Raw genomic sequence first — 21,707 nt, 5'->3', positions numbered from 1 at the left:
TAGAAATAAGCTGAAGTCTAACATATATATACATATATACATATATATGTATGTGTATGTATATATGTCTCTTTATATATACTGTATATATATGTTTGTGTGGGGGCGATTGAATTGGCAATGTCGTTGGTACTGAATCCGCATGATGGTCAATCGCAAACACAAGTTTTCATTGAAAGGAAAATAAATGTGTTTATTGTGTTCGATTTGATTGTGCTTCTCTTCCTGGTGTTGATATAGGGTCTATACAACCCCTTGCATGCTTAGTAACATGTTTGCATTAAAAGAGAAAAAAATATCTAAAATAAATTATGTGCGGAAAATGCTTTTCAGCATGAGAGAATCACTTTTTGACCAACAGCAAATCCATATCCATTAAATAACCGTCATTTAAAATATTGTAGATGTGATAATTGTGTAGAATAATATAAACATCAGATGTGTATTTAGTTGCAAGAAAAAATGCTTTATTAATTATCATGTTATATTATCATCATCATAAATTAGAGCTGAGATTATTATTTGGAGAATTAAAATAATAATATGAACCAATTACCAATTACATATCTCGACACAGTAAACAAGAAATAACGATATATTTTGTATCATCAGACTTTGAAAGAATTACTTATTTATTATAATTAATTTGTGAGGCTAATTAACAATATCCTTCCCATACATTTCGATATCCCAGCCATGTTCACTGATAACTTATTGCTCAATGCTTGACAAAGGCTGATACCGAACAGCAGCCCTCTTGAATTTGTGAATCATCACTCCACAGATCATGGCAACGGCCGCTAGAAGGCATCCAGCGACGAAGGCCATGTTGAGATTCAGGCCGGTTACTAAAGAAAATAAATACAACATTTTTGATTTTACAGATATTCCAGAGATTCTACAAAGTCAAACAAACTTGTATTACAGGTGATGTTGTTGCTAAAATGAAGGGTTTTTAACTACTTACCACTGCTCTTGTTTTCCGGTGTGCTTTGCAGACGCAAAGGACCCTGGGAAATGAAGTGCACTCCTGTTTCAATAAGAGCCGCTCTCCTGCGCCGACCATTGTGAGTGGTTGGGAGACATCCCCTGGAGCATCTGGTGTTGGAGTTCCCAGCCTCACATAGAATGACCGAACAGCTGATGTACACCTGACCCATAATGAGATAACCTGTCAATACATTGCCACATTCAAGCTGTTCCTCATTTACTCCTATTTACTAATTATGTCCTACCTGGTCATGTAATCCTATGAATTTGAAGGCATCGATTGAAAACCGAAACTGTTTATTATGACTTGGGGGATAGATGACAACAGTGGAGTCCCGTACACACCTAGTTAAAAAAAAAAGATTATAATTTATTAATTATTCACATTTCCATGCCTTACATGAAGAAAAAAAAAAAATATATATATGAGTGCTGTCAATCTATTACATTCCTTTGTTAATTAATCGCACAATTTGCTGGGATTAATCATGATTAATAGTTTTCTTTCTCTTATAGAGCCAGTTAACCCAAAACCACTTTTCTTGTTTTAGACAAATAAAAATTAATTAACAATAAAATTATAAATTATAATGTGTAGTGTGTAAATTGTAAATTATAAAGTGGTTCCAGAAATGCAATGTAAATAAAGAGAAAAGGTGGTCATTTGTCTTATATGATCGTCAACAATCGTCCAATAATCATCAACAATTAATGCCATTTTGTCAGTTTTTGTCTGTTACTGAAATAAGTCCCCAGTTTAGAGAAAAGGGGGGAAAATACTGTGTTTTTGCCGTTCTCCACAAAACACAATGCGGACGTTCCACTCTACTGCGCACCCAGGTGGCAACAGACTACGAGGAAGTCTAATGGTGCGCTCGAGATGCATCGTTCACCACCCGCACAAGTTGCAAAGTAGGAAATCTCCCAGCTTTCTCGCGAAATTTCAGTGAGTTATGCCCCTTTTGGTTATAATATAACCTGTCCGACTCGTGCTCCTGAGAGTCCACCCGGAAGAGCGAGGATAACCGTACTACCCGACAAACAAAGATGGCTTCGCCCGTAATGAGATGTTTTTTCTTTGTATTTGTACCACAACGATCGTTTTAATGTGTCGATTTGTTTATTGCTGCTTTCATCTGGTGACCAATTTATGCATTGCATGGTCTTGCTGTGCTTGCAAGACAATGTAAAGTTTAGTTGTTTGTTTTTGAGCTGGTTTGCTAAAGAGGCAAGTGTAGCTAACAATAACGATGACTAGCCAATGACTGTTCTTCCCTGACTCGTCGTGCAGCAATGCCCATAAAGACAAACGGGAAGGCTGTAAGTGCTACAAGCCAGGAAATTACAACACAACAGCAACTTGTGCTGGTGGTACGATGCATATTAAACGCACCATAACATCACGAACAAGGGTTCCCAGTGGCGCGGTTTGTGTGGACGTGTGGACCTCTGCCTGGGCAGTGGTTGTCCACAAGAAGATTGAGCTTTTCGAATAACGCTATGGTCTCTGTGGATGGTGAGGCTCCGTCTGAGCAGCAATTCATTAATTGTCCGCATCCGAGTCAGGGGTAGGCTTTCCGGACACCTATTGTATAACACTACTGTGTGTGGCGCAAGTCTGAAACCACATCGCTCATTATATCTATCTTAACAGTTACACAGTGACGGTACTAAAAAGGTATAATGAAGTTGTTGTGGGTTTTAAACATGGGGATAACACGCCCCCATCTTTCCAAAACCTCTCAGCCCAAAACGTTGTTTTTTTTAAATCACAGTGTTGAATTACATCTGAAACAGTTGGTTATAAGTTCGAGGGTGGATTATAGAAGGTGTCTCCGATGCAATTTGAGTGAATTCTCTGACCGCGCTCCTGTCATTTAGATCGGGGAAACCCAGATGTTTCGGGAGGGTATTCTGCTTTGAGGTGATATTTCGAAGCAAAATTCATTCTGTGGTTATTAAATGGGGCTTTGCAAACTGTGCAGATTACTTTTGTTTTCTCCAGAAATCCATCAAGCAACTGTTTTGCGGCACAAAGGTCAGCTGCCAAAGGAAATAAACAAAGCCGCGCTAATTGCAATAAAGAAAATTAAAGCGTTAGATCTTTCAAAATAAATGCAAAGCTGAACATGTTAATTTTGACAGCACTATTATGGATATATATATATTTAATTTTTTTAGCTGAACAAACAATAAAAAAATAATAATAATGCAATGAAGACCAGTAGGTAGTTAGGTAGGAAGATAGCTTACCCGTTCTCTATGATGGGGTAGGTTGGCTGGTAATTGGGGTTATCGTAAGGTGAAGCACTACAGGACTCCACAAACAGAACAGTGTTATTGACTGAAGACGTGGCTTCTATCTGCATGTAAATCTTATCTCCAACTTCATAGTCCAGCGGGTAAAAGTGTGGATTGATCATTGCACCAAAGAGGTTGTCTGGGTAGAACTCAAAGTTATAGGTGAACGTCCCAAAGCCCTTCTCTGTAATAGTCCGGTTGTCCCTGTGGACTGTAAACCCCAGGGATACATTTCCACGCTTTGGGTACTGGCAGGAAAACTGAACTTCCAAAAGATGTTTCCTGGTAACGATGTCTCTGACATCCTCAAAGGTGGTGATCTCATTTGAGAACAAAAGGTTTTCATCGTCCTCCTGCAGAACAGGAACACTCTTTAAAACGCTGTTTTAGTTGATATAGTGAAATTAACCAAATCAGCAGATGTCAAGACAAACATTACCATTTGCAAAATACCATAACATTTATTATATGGAGTTTCCCCATTACCTTAATCATAGTACCACATTCATTAAGTGGGATGAAACCAATGACATGAGTGCCATTGGAGTGTAGTCTGCAGGCTGTGCTGCTGGGATCATTTAGCCGCAGGTGATCTTCATCTAGTCCCTTGAATGCGGCTTTCTCCAACTCTACTGTCATGGAGGTTTCATTGCAGATCACGTGTGCTTTAGCTGTTGAAGAGATTTGAAGTAAGTTATTCCTTGTTTATGTAAAAACATACATAACATAATCAGGCACATTAAGTATAAACCTAAAATGTCAGTTCTCACCATGTTCAACATGCACCCAAACGCATCGCATTTCTGACTGAAGCTGCTGATACCTGAAATTGATTTGAGCCAAGAATTAGTCACTTTAAATTGTATTCTCACCATTGGCACTGTAAAGATACATTAGTGATATGTTATTAATAACTATTGTTACTAATATAGTCATATAATTGTAGTGTATAAAGAGAGGGAGCTAAAAATAAAGAAACCTACGATAAAGCTGCCTCCGCAATGAAGCAAATTGGAACCTGGTCTCCAAATTGGTGTAGAGTCGGGGTCCATCTAAGATGAAACGCTCCCTGTTCAATCTTGTGCTTGGTGGTACCCAGGGGTCCTGTGAAGATGATATCACCTACTCTGTATTCAAACAAAATGTATTACTATCTCGATTTTCAAGTTGTGGGTAATTCATTTAATTTCTTAAGTTGATTGAAATGTAAGATCTTGTCGGCAGACACATGTACTTACATTGAAAATTGAGCTACTGCTTTGACTGTAATTTCAAATTCTTCATTGACTTGAGCATTCAGATGGTCTCCATGACTTGGTGTTGGGTAAACAAACCTAGGCAAGTACTCTCCTTCAGTGCAGGACGGAGCAGGCGAATCCACTACAGTTTAAGTAGAAATCTTTTAGCTTACAAAGCATGCAATACGTTGTACAGCTACAGAGAAAGCATATCTCAAGTAAGTACTTAAATCATGCTAAATTGAAACAAAGTGTAAAAGGATGCTGTTCTGTTTATACAATAGCATATATAGTCATAGATCATTCATGAAATTACGACAAAATGTGACTCGCTTGCCTACCAAGAACGGAGAATTGAAGAGGAATTCGACTGAGAGGAGTAGGATACGGTTTGCTGGTAGTATGCCCTCCTTTGGTTATGGGGGTGGTTGGGAATGGGGTGGTGGTTGGGCTTGCAGTGGTGGTGGTTGGGCTTGCAGTGGTGGTGGTTGGGCTTGCAGTGGTGGTGGTTGGGCTTGCAGTGGTGGTGGTTGGGCTTGCAGTGGTGGTGGTTGGGCTTGCCGTGGTGATGGCTGGGCCTTGATATTGCCACCACAATGGGATATTGTTTTTCGTGGTGATTGGGCTTGTGGTGGTGGTTGGGCCTTGGATAGCGGTGTAAGAGTATGTGTAGATTCCACGTTTGTATCTGTTTGAAGGCAAGGGTAACCTCTGAGTTGAAGATCCATTTGTGGAGATCAAGGAGATGGTAGTTCTTGGAAAGTCTTCCAGCACCAACTCAAACCCATATGTCCCAGTGTATGATGTGGAACGGTAGTGTAGGACACAGTTTCTCTAACAAAATGAATATAAAGAAGTTAGATTGGGAAACATGAACAAATGTAAGTCAAAGGTACACTTTTAAAGATTGTAGTCTTCATTCAGAAAACCTAGACTCTGCTCCTCACCCCTCCCTTCTGTTATCTCTTCAAACCATTAGATAGATGTAGTCTTAAAGTAAGTGTCTATGACAGAATGCCTTTTTTTTTACCAACCTCATCCAGGTCAAAACCTTGGGGTTGATTGCATGTAGCGCATTCTCTGTTTAAGATGGTTCCGTATCTGCAAATCACCCGATCACCATCAGGGTCAACTGTCATCAGATGGTAGGATCTTGGGCAGTTTGAAGGAACTCTAACATTAAGCACAGAAATTACAATTAACAGACAATCATCAGAACAATAAACTTTTAAAAAGATACATGTTTTGATAAAAGGTGACAAAAGTCACCAGTAGATTAAAGGCAATTATGGTCCACTGTAATAAATGACATAAATATTCATTACTATTAACACACTTTAGTTGTATCACCTTCGATACTTACATTTCAGCTAATTTAGCTTCACCAAACATAAAATGTCTTTAAATAATTTTAAAAAAAAATGTAATGGGCAATAGCTCAGGTAAAGATGTACCTCAGGAAGGGCATGATAGCATTATTTGGAGAACCATTTGGCTGCCAGTTATCAGATCTTTCCCTCAAGTCCACATGTGTGAACAGTCTCCAGGACCCCAGGCCATTCACAGTGGAAATCCAACAGCAGCTAGCTTTCCTAATATATGGAAACAAAGTTGCAGCTAAATAGCAGAACTCTTGAGCTATTTGTGAAAGGTGCACATTTTTGTCAATGATTGATTTATTTTCCTCAAAACTTAAATATATTGAATAACATAAGAAGCATTATTCAATATTGAGAAAAATCACCTCAGTTCAAATGGATTGTCGTTGGGGTAATATCTTGACTGCACTACTTCTGTTTCACACCAACGATTTGTGTTGGGGGCTGAATTAGTGCTGCTGTCTATTACACCTTCTTTTGATTCCAATTTCTTTCCGCAGTTACCATTAAAGCATGTCCAATCGAAATAGTGATAGCAGTTTCTGTAAGTTTGCCTGAAATATAGATACACCTGTGAGGAAGACAAATGAATTGTGTTAACACTTTCTAATAACTTTCAACAAGCCTAGGGTAGGCAATTTGATGTAGCAGCATTTTTGTCATATTTGTTGAAATTCTGACTAATAAATAATTAGTTCATTATGAGCAGTAGCATAAGTTAATCTTTTTTGTTAGTATTTTGTTAATATCCTGTTCATATATATTTGGTAACACTTTTCAATACATTTACATTAATTTACGATTAATAATAAAATAAAAGTTAAAATATTGTTTACATTTATACCTGAGTTAACATGCACACCATTAGAAAACATGAACACCGTAAGTATTTTTGTATTGTATTGTGTTTTTATCCTGCGTTTTTCCACTGTTGCTGGGCAAACTAATTTCTCCTACGGGAGATTTATAAAGTTGTAACTAATCTAATCTAAATATATATCCTCATGCCGATACCTTACTTGAAATATATGTTGTTTAAGTTCTTACCTCAATTGATCCATCCAGGTTTTTTTGTTTGGGAACGACCCTAACAGTGCCTGCAGTGAAATGTGATGCAGATGCAACGGAGATCAGCAGGAGCAACTGGATTGAGAAAATCCAGAAGGAAGCCATTGTGCCCGAATCTCTCCTCCAGAGTACTTGCGTACCATAAGCAGTGCTTAAGCATCTTATGCCTTCAGCATCAGTCGATGACCCACCCACAACATACCAGAATGTTTGACACATCTGGTGCCAAGTCCATCTGCCTTTACCAAAATTGTTGATAACTGGTATTTCTGGTACTATAAAGGGTGTATATACAGGAAACAATTGGAGGATGCATGCTTACAGGAAATCTTGGGCATTTCTAAAAACTTGTCTGTCTACATTATTGCTAAGTAACAATCCTTTTGTGAGCTATCCTTTTACCGGTGTTACGCCCCCTAGCGGTGACTCATTAGAAGGGCGCAACATAAGGCAACAGACGTAGGGTGAGGGTGCAATGACACAAAACCGTGAAACCAGGTATCAAACAATAATATTTATTTACACAAAAAAACAAAACTTGTTAGAAACTTGTTTGCGAATTCACCCCGTTCATCAAGTCTAACCCATCAACACTAGGAAGACAAACAAATGTCCTGATCGCAGTACGATCGAACATTTTTCATGGCATGAGCACGCTGAGGAACCTGAGCACACTGGAGAGAACATTTTTTAATGCATGCATTTAATGTTTGTATTTAGTGTAGTGTTGTATCAGACTCTAGGGTCAAGTACTAAGCTTGTCTTCCCCAGACTGTAGGATCAAATGAGGTCATATTCACCCTTAAACGATATAGTATAGCCTTTTTACTTAAAAGTCCCATGAGGCTGAAGTGAATATTAACCAGTATGACGATGCCTCCATGCAGTCGCAAGATGCAGTTAGCAAAGAGAGAAAGACAAAATATGGGTATAAGCAAACCGAGGACCATGAGGCCCCCAAACGTGATGCTAAGTCAAAGTTATCCATGAAATCCTGGAGATCATTCCATCAGTCCAGCAGAGGGTCCGGGTCAACAGTTTCTTCGGTGCAGTTACAATATTACTCTTTTGGTGCACTAGGGTGCCTGCATTTTTGTTTTGTACTGAGACTGCAGTTGGCTGTTCAACAGGACTGTATGCTAAATCAAAGATTAATTTTGCGTACCCCTAGATCATTTTTGTGTACCCCCTGTGTGACCCTTTGGCTAGGCCCTTACGGCCCTTTGGCCAAAAAAAAAGAAAAAAAGAAATGTAAATATATGGGATTAATTTTCCTATGATTGTTGTAGGCCAAAAGTCAACCAAACATTATCAATTTGTAAAAATATATTGCTTGTATATGGCCCCCAAACGTGATGCTAAGTCAAAGTTATCCATGAAATCCTGGAGATCATTCCATCAGTCCAGCAGAGCGTCCGGGTCAACAGTTTCTTCAACTGTCAGAGCCTGTGCAAGGGCAAGGGCTACCCAAGCTAAAGTGGCTTTCGCTGAAGAAGAAGTTAGCGTAATGCTACAGAAAGCTAGCCTTGATGCTAGTCTTCAAATTCTTTGACGCAAAAGGGCTGCTGCCACCACTGAGGGTTAAGCTGCAGCCTACAAAAAGAGGACAACGAAATGGAGAGTGCCACTCAGGACCACACATTATTGAAAACCCCTCAACCTAGTCGATATTACAAGTAGCTACATTCAGCAGCACTCAAGAGTTGTTCCACAAAGAACCTCCATTGAAACAGATGTCAATGGAATCCCACAGATCACTCATGAATCCGTACACCGAACCACCTATTTACAAAAGCCCAGAATGCGTGAGTTTGAGAGACACTGAGGTCAAGGAAGAAGAAGCAAACAAAAGGCGACAATCTAAGAATTATCGGCAGTCTACCAATACTGACAGAGATTTTTTTGCACCTGAACCCCACAAAGCATAAGACCTCGCTAAATACCGCATGCGCAGAGAACTTTTCATCTCTGGCCTTCTCGAGTTTAATGATTGTCCTGGCCATTACTGGTCATTGAAAGCTTATTTTGTGAGTGTCAGCCAGAACTTGAACTTGACAGCCAGAGAAGAATTGAAGTTGATGGTCAAATGGCTAGGAGATGACTCAGCAGAACAAGCAAAGAGACTTTGTTCAGTGCACATTTTCAATCCCCTTGCAGGTCTCAACATGGTGTGGCAACGTCTTGAGGACTGTAATGGGACTCCAGAAGTCATATGAAAGGCACTGCTTAAAAGGATTGATGATTTTCCAAAACAAACCAACAAAGACAACACCAAGCTCAGAGAACTGGGTGACCTCCTTGAAATGGAATGTGCTGAAGGGAAAGGCTACCTACCAGGCCTTGCTTATTAAGATACAGCTTGTGGTGTACAGCCTTCAAGAGAGATGGATAACCCAGGGATCCAGATACAAAGAAGACCACGGGGTGGCATTTCCTCCTAGGGATGGGGATCGTTAATATTTATTGATATCGATACCTTTATCGATACTCCTTACCGATCCGCGTCTTTATCAATACTACTATCGATACTTTTCTATTATTTGGTGGAAAAGAGGACGCGACAATTTGTTTTTAACAGAACTGGTATTGCTTTTATTGCTTAACAAGTGAGCATAACAAAAACGTTTCTAGCCTTGAATAAACATGATTAATGTAAAAGGCCACTTTGAAATGACATAAAACTAACAATAAGAAAGAATATTTCAGCAGCACCAAATGAAAAATAAAATGTCATAATGAATATGAATTTAAAAAAAAAAATGCTGTGTCACACAAAAGGAAATAAAATATCAGCTCATAAATTAACAGGTATTTATTTGCAGAAATATTAACATGTCTGCCTTGCCAGGCATGATCCTCGAACGCTCCTGGCTGATGGTGTCCCCAGCAGTGGAAAACACACTCTCTGAAGGGGTGGAAGACGCCTGAACAGTAAGGTAGCCGTGAGAGATTTCCGCTAGCAGGGGCAGGGTGTCTCTCCTTGTCCACCACCAGAGAACTGGGTCCTCTGTCTTAGAAATCATAGGCAGGCTTCTGTAGAGCTGGATTTCCTCACGTACTCTCTGCTGAATGCTGCTGTTGGAGTTATTCATATGGATGGTCCGTCGCTCTTGTTCCTCCTCGGCAAATAGCTCCTCCAAGGCACTCTTGGGTTGTGGTGGTGGACTGACTTCAACCCAAGAATTCTCATACATAGCCTCCTCGGTTGTGTCGCTGTCCTCCTGGGACTCAGGGATTGGGACGTCTGCTTCTGTAGCATTTGTTGGTACAGCTGCCTCCTGCAAACGTTCCCAGGTGGTGTGCCTGACACTTTTGGCTTTAAACCTTGGGTCCATCGCTGTCACCTCTTCAAGAACTGTTGAGATTTTTTCCTCCTGGTAACGTCCAGATAGGTCAGTCAAAACCTTCTGTTTAATGTCGGATACAAATGAAGAGTCTCCTTCCTGAACTGTGAAGTGGGCCTTCAGTTTCATGAGTATCAGAAGGATCTGTCAACAGGTGGGGGTTTTCTCACTAGATACACACAGTGTAGAAGTGTACAGGACCTTTATGAACTCCTCTGCTTTGTCCTCATCTGTGATCCTATCCAGTCAGTCCCTCTCCATGGACTTTCTTATACATGGATCCAACACTGCAGCTTGGTAGCGCCTCTACCATTTTGCTGTCAGTTATATTGTAGCCTAATTGATATTCTATGAACATTATCCCTTACATATTAGACATTGTGATAATATTTGTAACGGTCCCAGAGACTTGCCGTGGAGGAATATGTATTTTATACGTGTTTATGTGTTTGGTTATTCATAACTACTTTAAGTTCTTTATTACAATTATTGTAAATAGATACAATATATGCTAGTGAAATTAATGTAATTATTGTAAGGTAAATGTTTAAAAAAGTTAGATTATGCATGTGACGTGGTACGTAGTACATCAGAGGCATTCGCTGTTTTTGCAGATTCTACCAAAATGCTTTACGTTGGAATGAGATATTGACGCAAAATGAACACAAACACACAAGTTAAGGGATGTGTTCCAGCCTCCTTCTGCCGAGGACTTGCGATGGAAATTGAGGATTAGCGTTTAGTTTAGCATTCATCAATCACTGTGTGATTGAGTGAATATTGCAAAATGTTGATGTCTGCTAGAGCTGCTGCCCCCGCGATCTAACTCTGGTTAAGCCGTTGAAGATGAGTGAAATTTGAAATTGATTTAGATGATTTTGGAAATTTTGTCAAGAATCACACTGTACAACCAAATCTATCCTGACAGACATTATGGGTCCAAATGGCAGAAATGTTCAGCATGGGAAATAAGGCATATACACCAAGTTTCAGAATTTCTAATCAATCGGAAGCCATGAAGAGTGTTTAACTAAGACCAGAACTTATAGCGCCCCCTATGGTGATTTGGGCACCAAGCTTTTTGGAGACCTAAGGTACTGGTAATCATACATGACTGAGAAATTGTAATTTTTTTTGGCCTGATCTATAAGCGTTTGACTTAAAAATAATAATATCTAGTACAAATACAATAAGCATCCAGATACACTGTTAATATATATTTAAGTACTAGTGCTGACGTTTATGAATGTGTAGCAAAGTATTTTTGATATATTTATATATTCCTTGCTGTCTTTTTATAACACGAGCAGAATCATATGCATATATAGGGCTTGTACATCGTACAAAGTACAACCCTCTACAATAGTAAAGAACCATTCATGTTTTATTCAAGCGGTATTCATTAATAATTGTTTATAATTTTTTGGAATAGTCTTTGAAATATTATGCCAACATTTATGGTAAGGTAGTGTGAGGCAATGTTGAAAACATTAATATTTAGCAAGTGTCATAAGTTTTAAAGTGACAGACAATAAGATCTACCCCCCCCCCCCCCCCCCCCCCCTTAGCATCAAAAGTGATATTCATTTATCTCAAAGAAAGCTAATAAACTCATAATGGAAAAGACTCTGGATCGTAGAGTGTGGTTTGATATGATATCTTATTGCTCAGTTGTTGGCAAAGGCTGATACTGAACAGCAGCCCTCTTGAATCTCTGAATCATCACTCCACAGATCATGGCAATCGCTGCTAGAAGGCATCCGGCGATGAAGGCCAGGTTCAGATTCAGACCGGTTACTAGAGTAAATAAATACAAGATATTTCAAGAAGTCATATGTACTTGTTTTAAAAGTGATATTGTTGTTTGCAATGTATAGCCACAAATGAAGGGTTTCAACATTACCTCTGCTCTCACTCGCTGGTGCGCTTCGCAAACGCAAAGGACCCTGGGAAATGAAGTGGACTCCTGTTTCAATAACAGCCTCTCTCTTTCCTCGATGATGCTGCTGGTTCGATGTTACGCATCCCTTGGCGCACCTGGTGTTGTTGTTCCCAGCCTCACATAGAATGACCGAACAGCTGATGTACACCTGTACATAATGAGATATCCCGTCAACACATTGCCACACTTTAGCTGTTCTTCTGCAGTTTTATCTACTTTGTTGAATTAATTTGGTTTTACCTGGTCATGTATTCCTATGAATTTGAAGGCATCAATTGAAATCCGAAACTGTTTATTATGACTTGGGGAATAGATGACAACTGTGGGGTCCATTGTACACCTAGTTGAAATCGATCAACATAAAAAGAGATAACAAATGAAATATCGCCCTTTACATCAAGAACATAGAACATATACAACATAGTTAGTTGTTTTTAGTTGTTTTTTAGCTAAACAAACATAAAGTAAGGAAGACAAGTAGGTAGGAAGGTAGCTTACCCGTTCTCTATGATGGGGTAGTTTGGCTGGTAATTGGGGTTATCGTAAGGTGAAGCTCTGCAGGACTCCACGAACAGCACAGTGTTATTGACTGAAGACGTGGCTTCTATCTGCATGTAAATCTTATCTCCAACTTCATAGTCCAGCGGGTAAAAGTGTGGATTGATCATTGCACCAAAGAGGTTGTCTGGGTAGAATTCAAAGTTATAGGTGAACGTCCCAAAGCCCCGCTCTATTAATGTAAAGTTGTCCCTGTGTATTGTGAACCCCAGGGTTACATTTCCACGCTTTGGGTACTGGCAGGAAAACCCAATTTCCAACAGATGTTTCCTGGTTATGATGTCTCTGACATCGTCAAAGGTGGTGATCTCATTCTTGAAGATGAGATTATCATTATCCTCCTGCAGATCAAGGACACGTACATAATGTCATAGTAGCATAAACAAAATCACAGATGTAACCATATCAGCAGAACTTGGGATATCAATAAATTACTTTTGCAACATTTTATACCATATCCAGTGCAAACTCTAGCGTTGAGATCCCAAAATGAGAGGTTGCAGTTTCGGATATCGTATAGAGACAGACATCTCGAGTCTATTTAGAGTACGGTAAGATTTATATTCCATGTGAATCTCATGCCCCTGTCACACCTTGACGATTTGGAAAAGCTCATGGCGACGTATGAACAATTTGGCGAACACGCTGGAATACGTCGAATAAGTTATGGGTATGTTTTGAATATGTTTAAGTACACTGGAGCATCGTGGTATACAAGTTGTAGTACGTCGCAGTCGTCTAAAACTTTTTTCCACGACCGCATCTTCCCCAGGGGGTGATGATGTAGGTGTAGGCCTATGGCCAAGGCTAGAACAGTCCTATGGAGTTTTCTTGACCATGTTGACAGTGCGGGGTCTACTGTGGTAATGATTTGAACCAGCTTTTATACAGCATTGGTGATATGGTGCCACCTGCTATGCAAACGTTAGACTATCATTGGACATAAGTCGCGCACGCCAGCAACACGCTAGGTGATCGTTTTCATACACTGGCATTCATCTATACACGTTTTCTATAATTTATTGGTAGGTTCTGGATAAGTTACTCAAACGTTATGTATACGTTAAGCACGTTATGAATATTGTATGCATACGACCAAAGTAAAAAATATATACATATTATTCCAGCGTATGTCAGCGTTTCTCTATCTTTTGATAAGTTTGAGATAAGTTTTCCAAATCGTCAAGGTGTGACAGGGGCATCATGTAAATTATAGTGCCTGATTTTGTTCAGGCACTATAATTTATTTGTAGTCAGACACATATATTTCTCTAATAAGAATGTGTAACACATTCTGAGCTAAAAGTTTTTATTTTGAGAGTACTTGTTATTGTACAGCGTTGCGTATTGAGAAAATTAACTTTTTCGAAAACGTATGTGTTACCGGAAAAAAAACTAAAACTAAAACTAGTAACTAAATAACTAAATTTATTTTGAAAACTAACATGTTACGTTACTAAAGATCAAATCTGAGTACTGTAACATGTTACTTTGTAGTAGGTTACCCTCAACACTGTTTGCAAGTGGCAATGGTATAATATAATATTATAATATTTTTAGTAATCTTGTTATTGCTGTTATCGAAAAATATGCATGCCTGTAAAGTGCATTCCTTTCTGACAACCGCACAACCCAACACAGATTATACCTTACATAATATTTGCATTACCTCAATCGTAGTACCACATGCATTTAGAGGGATGATACCAATGACATGAGTGCCATTGGAGTGTAGACTGCAGGCTGTGCTGCTGGGATCAATCAGCTGCAGGTGATCTTCACTGAGCCCGTTGAATGAGGCTTTATCCAACTCTACTGTCATTGAGGTTTCATTGCAGATCATGTGGGCTTTAACTGGTGTGGAGAATTGTAGAGTTTGTTGATTTGTTCATGATTACAAACATACTCAATAGAGAATTACTGCTATTAAAAGTGTTTTCAATCCCTCCACAAATTAAAAATTGCAAACCGTTAACATCTTGATTAAGAGTGATTTTTTTCTCGGTCTAAACAGGTAGACTATATATAAATATATATATATATATATATTATATACGGAGAGGCCCGCTTAAAGTGTAATTCCGGCGAAAATTGAACCCAGGGTCTTTGTTTTGGCATGTACACCCATCAAGTAAGCCCTCCCGATACTTTTTCTTTAAAAAAGCAACAAAATATTATCTATAGGGATATAGTCTCATACCGTCAATATAATTTTTGAGAATAAATATATAACGAGAATTTATATCGATACAACAAGAAATGAAGTCGTTATAACGCCAAGAAAATAAATGCTGCATAGTCTACTTATATGAGCGTTTCTCACACTTTTTCGTGCCACACAGAACGAAATATTAACCCATGCATTTTGAATGGGAGCGTTTCTCACACTTTTTTCTAGCTACACAGAACGACATTTAAAACAATGCATTTGAATCGGGAGATTTTTTTGGACTTCAGAAGAAGGGGAGGGCAGTGTGCAGTGCACCCTCTGGTTATGTATAGGTGAAAAGAACAATCCAATTTTTTCAGATTTTCGCAGAAGATATCCGCAAAAACTGAAACTAATCACGACCCTTCAACCCAGTCTTACACCAAAATGTAGTCCAACTACCTTGGTCCACAGCGGAAAACATGGCCTTTTTTTGGCCTATTCCTATCAATGGGCCTGCGTCCACGTCATGTGACTGTCAAGGTTGTTTGCTATAGGGGTTGCTATGTATCCTGTTATCGCTGCAAACCAAGCATGGATGATAGTTGACCTACTCAACATCATATACAATCACTGAATGAAGATTATGACAATAAAAGGCACATTTATAACTAGAACTGTTATCAAAACACATTTGGAAAAACGCAGAATGTTAATATTGCATTTTCCGTGTCACCCATGTTTGGTTTTCAGCGATAGCAGCATCCATTGCAACCACCATAGCAACCAACCTTGACAACCACGTGACGTGGACGCAGGCCCATTGAAAAGACAAGTTTAGACTAGAGCAGTTATTGTAAAACTGCTATGTTTGTATGTTTCTATGTAACCAAAGTAGTTATAGTACATTCTGCTGTAAGTCTGGTTTGAGGGGACGTGGTTAGTTTCAGTTTTTGAGGAAGTCTGCTGCAAAAATCAGAAAAATCAGATTGTTGTTTCGACTATCCATAACAAGAGGATGCACTGTGCCTTGGTTTAAATGTCGTTCTGTGTAGCAAGAAAAATCAGAAAAATGCTCCCATTCAAAATATAGGGGTTAATATTTCGTTCTGTGAATCAGAGACAATCGTGCTCTGGGACACAATTCAATAGATTAATTTTCGCATGAAATCGTGTAATAACGGGTTGGTGTAAACAGATGAAGATGGTTGTGAGGGCATTTTTCTCTGTATGTAAACAAATTTGCTTCTAAATCAAGATACAAACATTAAAAAACAAAAGGCTATCTACATATTTATCTTGTGTAAACAGGGGCAAAACCTAAACACATTGCGTTATTTTATCAGCTGCATACATTTCTTCAACAACATAACTGTTAATTAAATGTAGTGTAACAAACAAAGTTTGCTTTGTAACTGATTCGAAAGTGTTAAAAATGTCAATACTCACCATGTTCAACATTCAGCACAACACATCGCATTTCAGACTGATACTTCTGATCCCTGAAATTGATTTTAGGCAAAAAGTGGTCACTTTTATGGTAGATATTGGAACGGGAGAGACATTTTTGTCGCTTAATACACATACAGTATATTCAAATAATAGTATTGTAGTTGGATGTATAAATTAAAGAAACCTACGAAAGAGTTGCTTCAGCAATAAAGCAAATGGGAACATGGTCTCCGAGATTGTCTTGAGTAGGGGTCCATCGTATGTAAAACTCTCCCTGTGCGATCCTATGTTTGGTGGTATTCAGGGGTCCACTGAAGATAATATCCCCTACTCTGTAATAAAACAAAAGGAATTATTATTTAGAATATCAATTTGTGGTTGATACTTGAGGCGCTATGAACAACTCGTATGAGCCGATTTAGATGTAAGATTGTGTCAGCGGATAAATGTCCTTACATTGAATGTGAAGCTTGGGCTTTGATCCTCATTTCAAATTCTTCGTTGACTTGAGCATTCAGATGGTCTTCATGACTTGGTGTTGGGTAAACAAACCTTGGCAGGTACACTCCTTCAGTGCAGGACGGAGCAGGCGAATCCACTACAGTTTAAGTAGAATTTCTTTAGCTTACAAAGGCCTGCAATATCTTGTACAACTTTAGAGCATGTGCAAAGAATACAGTAAGCATTAAGTAACAGTTAAGTATTGTTTTTATCTTCATCAATATTCCTCCAACTGCCTAAACCCACTGAATTTCTTACCAAGAAGGGAAAATTGCAGAGGAAGTTTACTGAGGGGAGCAGGATACTGTCTTCTGGTTGTGGTCTGCAAGGGAGCATTTGTACTGGTAGAAGATGTTGTTGTTGTTGTTGTTGTCGTCGTGGTGGGTGAGGCTGGAGCTAGCAACCGCCACCAAGGCTTGGTGTTACTGTTGGATGGAGCTTGAGTTGGTATCCACCAAGGGTTTGTTGGGGGGGTGGGGGAACTTGTGGTAGTGGGTGGACTTGTGGTGGCATATCCGGCAGCTGTAGGGGTCCACCACCTTGGGAAAACGGCAGTTGTGCCATATACTGCACGTTTGTGTCGTGTAGCCACCAGGGGAGACCTTGTGGTTTGAGTTCCATTTGTGGAGGTCAAGGTGATGGTGCTTCTTGGAAAGTCTTCTACTACCAACTCAAACCCATATATCCCAGTGTATTCAGTGAATTCGTAGTGTAGGACGCAAGTGTCCTGACAATATAAATTGGATAGATTAGGGAAGAAAACTTAAAACATATTCTGTCAGTTCAAATGGTGTTGAGGAAGATATGTTTTTACAAACCTCATTCAGGTAGAAACCCGTTGGTTGTATGCATGTTGAGCATTCTATGTGAGGGATGGTTCCATATCTGCATATGACCTGATCACCATCAGGGTCTACTGTCATGAGGTGGTATGATCTTGGGCAGTTTGAAGGAACTCTAAAAAGTACAGAATTTACAATTAACAGCTATAGGAATAATTATAATTGTTATTGTTCTTCTTACTTACTTTTTTAGCATATGGTTGAAATGGTGTATTCTACCCAGACTTCACTAACTGAGCCAATCGATCTCATCTGCTTTCATTGATCTTTTGCTAACTCAGTCAAATGCTAACTGGAAATGGACTGTATTTTCTTATGAGCGTAATTGATTGAAGGAAACGTATCATTTACCTTGATTAATACACTGTTCATTAGATTGATGTGTGATTGCGCACAGCTCAGGATTTGGAAAAGACGTACCTCAGAAAAGGTAGGATAGCATTATTCGGAGAGCTGTTTAACTGCCAGGAATCAGATCTTCTCTTCAAGTCCACATGTGTGAATAGTCTCCAGGACCCTATGTTATTCACATTGAAAATCCAACAGCAGCCCACTTTCCTAGTATATAGAAACAAAGTTGCAGATAAATAGCAGAACTCTTGAACTACTAGCGACAGATGTGAGTTTCTAAATCACATAACGAATTAAGGTTAATTTAGATTAAATTATTCCTACAAAATTTAAATATATTTCATAAGCAATAAAAATAATTATGAAAGAAAATCACCTTATTACGAAGGGATCGTCACTGGGGAAATTTCTTGACTCCACTATTTCTGTTTCGCACCAATCATTTGTATAGGGTGCTGAATTAGTGCTAGTGTCAATAACACCATTCTGTGATGCAAATTTTTTGCCACAGTTACCCCTCCAACATGTCCAATCGAAGTAACTAAAGCAGTTACTGTAGGTTTGTCTGAAATGTAGATTTACCTGTGAAGCATACTTCAGTGTTAAGTATTTTTAAACTTAGCCTGGTTCTATATATATTTACATATATATTCAATATATATTGTTTTTGCATTCATGAAAAAGCCTGAACACATCTTACAATCACTTAAGGAGCCCGATTACAATTATAATACATAGACATCAACATCAAAAGCACAATACAGAAACCAACACAAGGGTACATACACCACATTAACAGCACACACATTCATTAAAATCATTGAATAAATGAAATGACATAAGCAGAATATGTCAAATTAGGGTACAGTTGTTTTTCAAGTAAACTATTTTGTCCAAGGTCTTCAAAGTCCTGGGATGATGCAACTCATACATTGTATATCATTCAAAGAAATCCTTGAAGTCATTCTCTATACTAAAACAGTTGGCTTATGCGTCTTACAGTTCATTTAATTGCGCTAACAAAAAGGCAAATGTAACGATGGAAGTGACGTCATCAATTCTTGTTCACCACTATATTTAAATTGGGTTTATGTGATATGTGTTGAATTACTAATTACTAAATGACTAATACTTAAGCCCAGAATATTATTTTTATTTATTTATTATTATTTATACTATTCCTATTATCCATGTCAACCGATATGACAAGTTGGGTATTGTATTTTAATTTTTGGTTAATGTACATCATGTAATGTATGCTCTAATGCAGTGGTTCTCAAACTTTTTATACCACGACCACCTCAGAAAATATTTGTCTCCCCAAGTACCACAATTATGACCGATGTTATAAAATATAACAAAATACATTAGCGTAGGCCTGTGGCCCAATTCAGCTATGCACAGCTCACACAGGAGGCATATTTAACAATTGTATACCAACAACCTTTTTTGAAAAAGCCTAATTATTATTATAAAATGAGAAGACATATGAGAAGGCCGTAGATGACGTTTAAAATGCGATGGTTTCATGGATTAATTTCCAAGAACATCAGCACATACCATCACATACCACCTGTTTTTTACCATTCTGTTCAAAATATTCTCCTCCTGTCTGCACTTCACTACCAAATAGTCTCCGCTTGGAGCCATGATCGCAGTGTTTTTGAACCATTCATAATTGCATCATTTATATCTTGCCGTCATTTCAGCTTGTAATCGTGGATTTCTACAAAACACGCTAATATTGAAACAAAAATATTACAGGAAAGGAAAACATATTTAAACCCCATTTTAATGATAATGATTAATGATTTTCTATTTTGGGGGGGGATTGCTCTGCGTAGGGATAGCTCATCAGTTTGAGAGCCACTGCTCTGATGTATGCTCTATCTATGTATCGTCTTTAACTGTATACGTTTGGTTATTATTATTCATTTAAATCACATTTTATGATGGATTTGAACTGCCAGAAAGTGAAAAAACTCAGTCAATGTATTCAGTCTGTTCTTTTTGGCAGTAGGCGTAATCTCTCCCTCCCAACTTCACCTAGATGCTTTATGTTTTGCTCTATCATTGACTACACTGATGTGGTCTGATCCTTTGATAGACTATGATTAGTGTGTTAGCTATTTAGTGACTGATTTGGAAATCATACCATAGTATACAGGCCCTATGAAAAGGAACTGATAAATTATATACAGTGCATGAGTCTGGTAAACCCAATTGTCCTCTCCCTCTCTCTCTCTGAGTGAGTGAATTTTTGGGATTAATCCTAGAAACACCATTATTTTATTTATTTTATTTTAGACCAAATAGTTGACTATTAGTTCAACTAATGTATACATACAAAAAAATGATATAAAAATATGAAATATAGATTCTTTCATTAAATTATTAGGTTGCTTGAGATTTTTTACCTGAAGTGACCCATCCGGGTTTCTTCCTTTGGGAACAAATGTCATAGTGCCTCCATAATAGTGCGATGCGGATGAAGCTGAGATCAGCAGGAGCAGCTGGACTGAGAACACGAAGTAGGGAGCCATGGTACTTCAATCTCACCAACTCTCCTCCTTGGAACAGGATTTGCTCTTATACTTACCGAATCAGTTGATATATGCCCCACCTACCACATACCCTAAAATACTAATCTTATGTTTGGAAGTCTGGTTGAATTGAGATGGCCACTGACCTTCCCCCTCAATGGTTGAACAAGTTTTTCAGTTTAGTTACAATAAAACAATTGTGTGATGCATTGTTAAAGTAAGGCGGTCCAATGACCCAGCTCTCACGCTTTTGGTTCTGGTTTCTGGTTTCTTTGTTATTAGGATCTTTATGTAAGTATTTTAAGCTCTGGTTTGATTACACATCATGGAAACCTTTGTGGTTGTTGTGTGTTAGTTTACACCATGGGAACCGTTTTTGACCAGTACAATTTTATATTTTATTTTATTAATTTAGGTTGAAAGAATCAAGCAGATTTATTCTTATTCTTCTACATGTCAATAAAGAAAATCAATAAATTCAAGATATAAGGATTGATTAACATATTGCCTGTTACCCTCTAGACTTATATAAGCCCACACCAGATATGACCTGGAATTAACTATTGGACAGGTTAATCAACTAAACAAACTAAATACATTCAAATTATTAGACCAATATTTACATAAATAAATAAACAAACAAATTCGATAAACAAACTGACGCATGCACAATTTAATAGAATAGGTTCTTTTTTTTGTAGGATTTGATTGAATTGAACATAAGTGAAGTCAAAATCAATTAGCATTGACAAATATTTTCAGTTTTTTTTTTAATTCACAAGCTAGTTCAAATGTTACACATTGCTACTTTAAAAGTAACAAATTATTAAACCTTTGATTATTTTATTCAAAGTTTTTGTCATTTTAGTCTCTTGTGATGGTAAGATTGCGCCAGACCCCTTGTGTCATTCATTTTCCCCTTCTCTCTTTCAGCAGGAAAGCCATACACCCTAACCCCCTTCTCTGAAAGGCTGGTTCCTCCCAATGCAGCAAAGCAGACAATGATATTATTCAAGGCTTGGTTAAGGATGGGTCCAAGGACAAGAAAT

General features: G+C 38.3%; 2 protein-coding genes across 2 annotated transcripts; both read right to left on the bottom strand.

Moving 5' to 3' along the window:
• Positions 1–445: 445 nt before the first annotated feature.
• On the bottom strand, positions 446–7,107 carry LOC307076249 (uncharacterized protein). The gene is made up of 13 exons (XM_079737183.1): positions 6,956–7,107; positions 6,274–6,479; positions 5,984–6,121; positions 5,564–5,702; positions 4,871–5,363; positions 4,530–4,671; positions 4,275–4,418; positions 4,062–4,114; positions 3,778–3,962; positions 3,244–3,644; positions 1,236–1,335; positions 968–1,151; positions 446–848 (listed from the first exon to the last, which is right to left on the bottom strand). The coding sequence occupies exons 1-13, from the start codon at positions 7,079–7,081 to the stop codon at positions 712–714; spliced, it is 2,448 nt and encodes an 815-aa protein (XP_079593309.1). The 5' UTR covers positions 7,082–7,107; the 3' UTR covers positions 446–711.
• A 5,649-nt stretch (positions 7,108–12,756) lies between these two features.
• On the bottom strand, positions 12,757–14,663 carry LOC307075793 (oncoprotein-induced transcript 3 protein-like; the record flags this gene model as incomplete). The annotated part of the gene is made up of 2 exons (XM_079736487.1): positions 12,757–13,161; positions 14,490–14,663. The coding sequence occupies 2 exons, from the start codon at positions 14,661–14,663 to the stop codon at positions 12,757–12,759; spliced, it is 579 nt and encodes a 192-aa protein (XP_079592613.1).
• Between the last annotated feature and the right edge of the window lie 7,044 nt (positions 14,664–21,707).

This window comes from Pollachius pollachius (assembly GCF_949987615.1).
Source record: "Pollachius pollachius genome assembly, chromosome: 5".
Lineage (NCBI taxonomy): Eukaryota > Metazoa > Chordata > Actinopteri > Gadiformes > Gadidae > Pollachius > Pollachius pollachius.
Note: the sequence above shows the minus strand (reverse complement) of the source record. Positions and strands in the feature narration are given on the sequence as shown.

What these genes read in the sequence shown, in the direction of transcription:
- LOC307076249 (XM_079737183.1), bottom strand. Translation starts at nt 7,081, where the DNA reads ATGGCTTCCTTCTGGATTTTCTCAATCCAGTTGCTCCTGCTGATCTCC. An exon ending in GCAGTAGCTCAATTTTCAAT is followed by an intron (nt 4,419 to 4,529) that starts GTAAGTACATGT and finishes GTTTGAATACAG; the next exon opens with AGTAGGTGATATCATCTTCA. An exon ending in AATGTGGTACTATGATTAAG is followed by an intron (nt 3,645 to 3,777) that starts GTAATGGGGAAA and finishes CCTGTTCTGCAG; the next exon opens with GAGGACGATGAAAACCTTTT.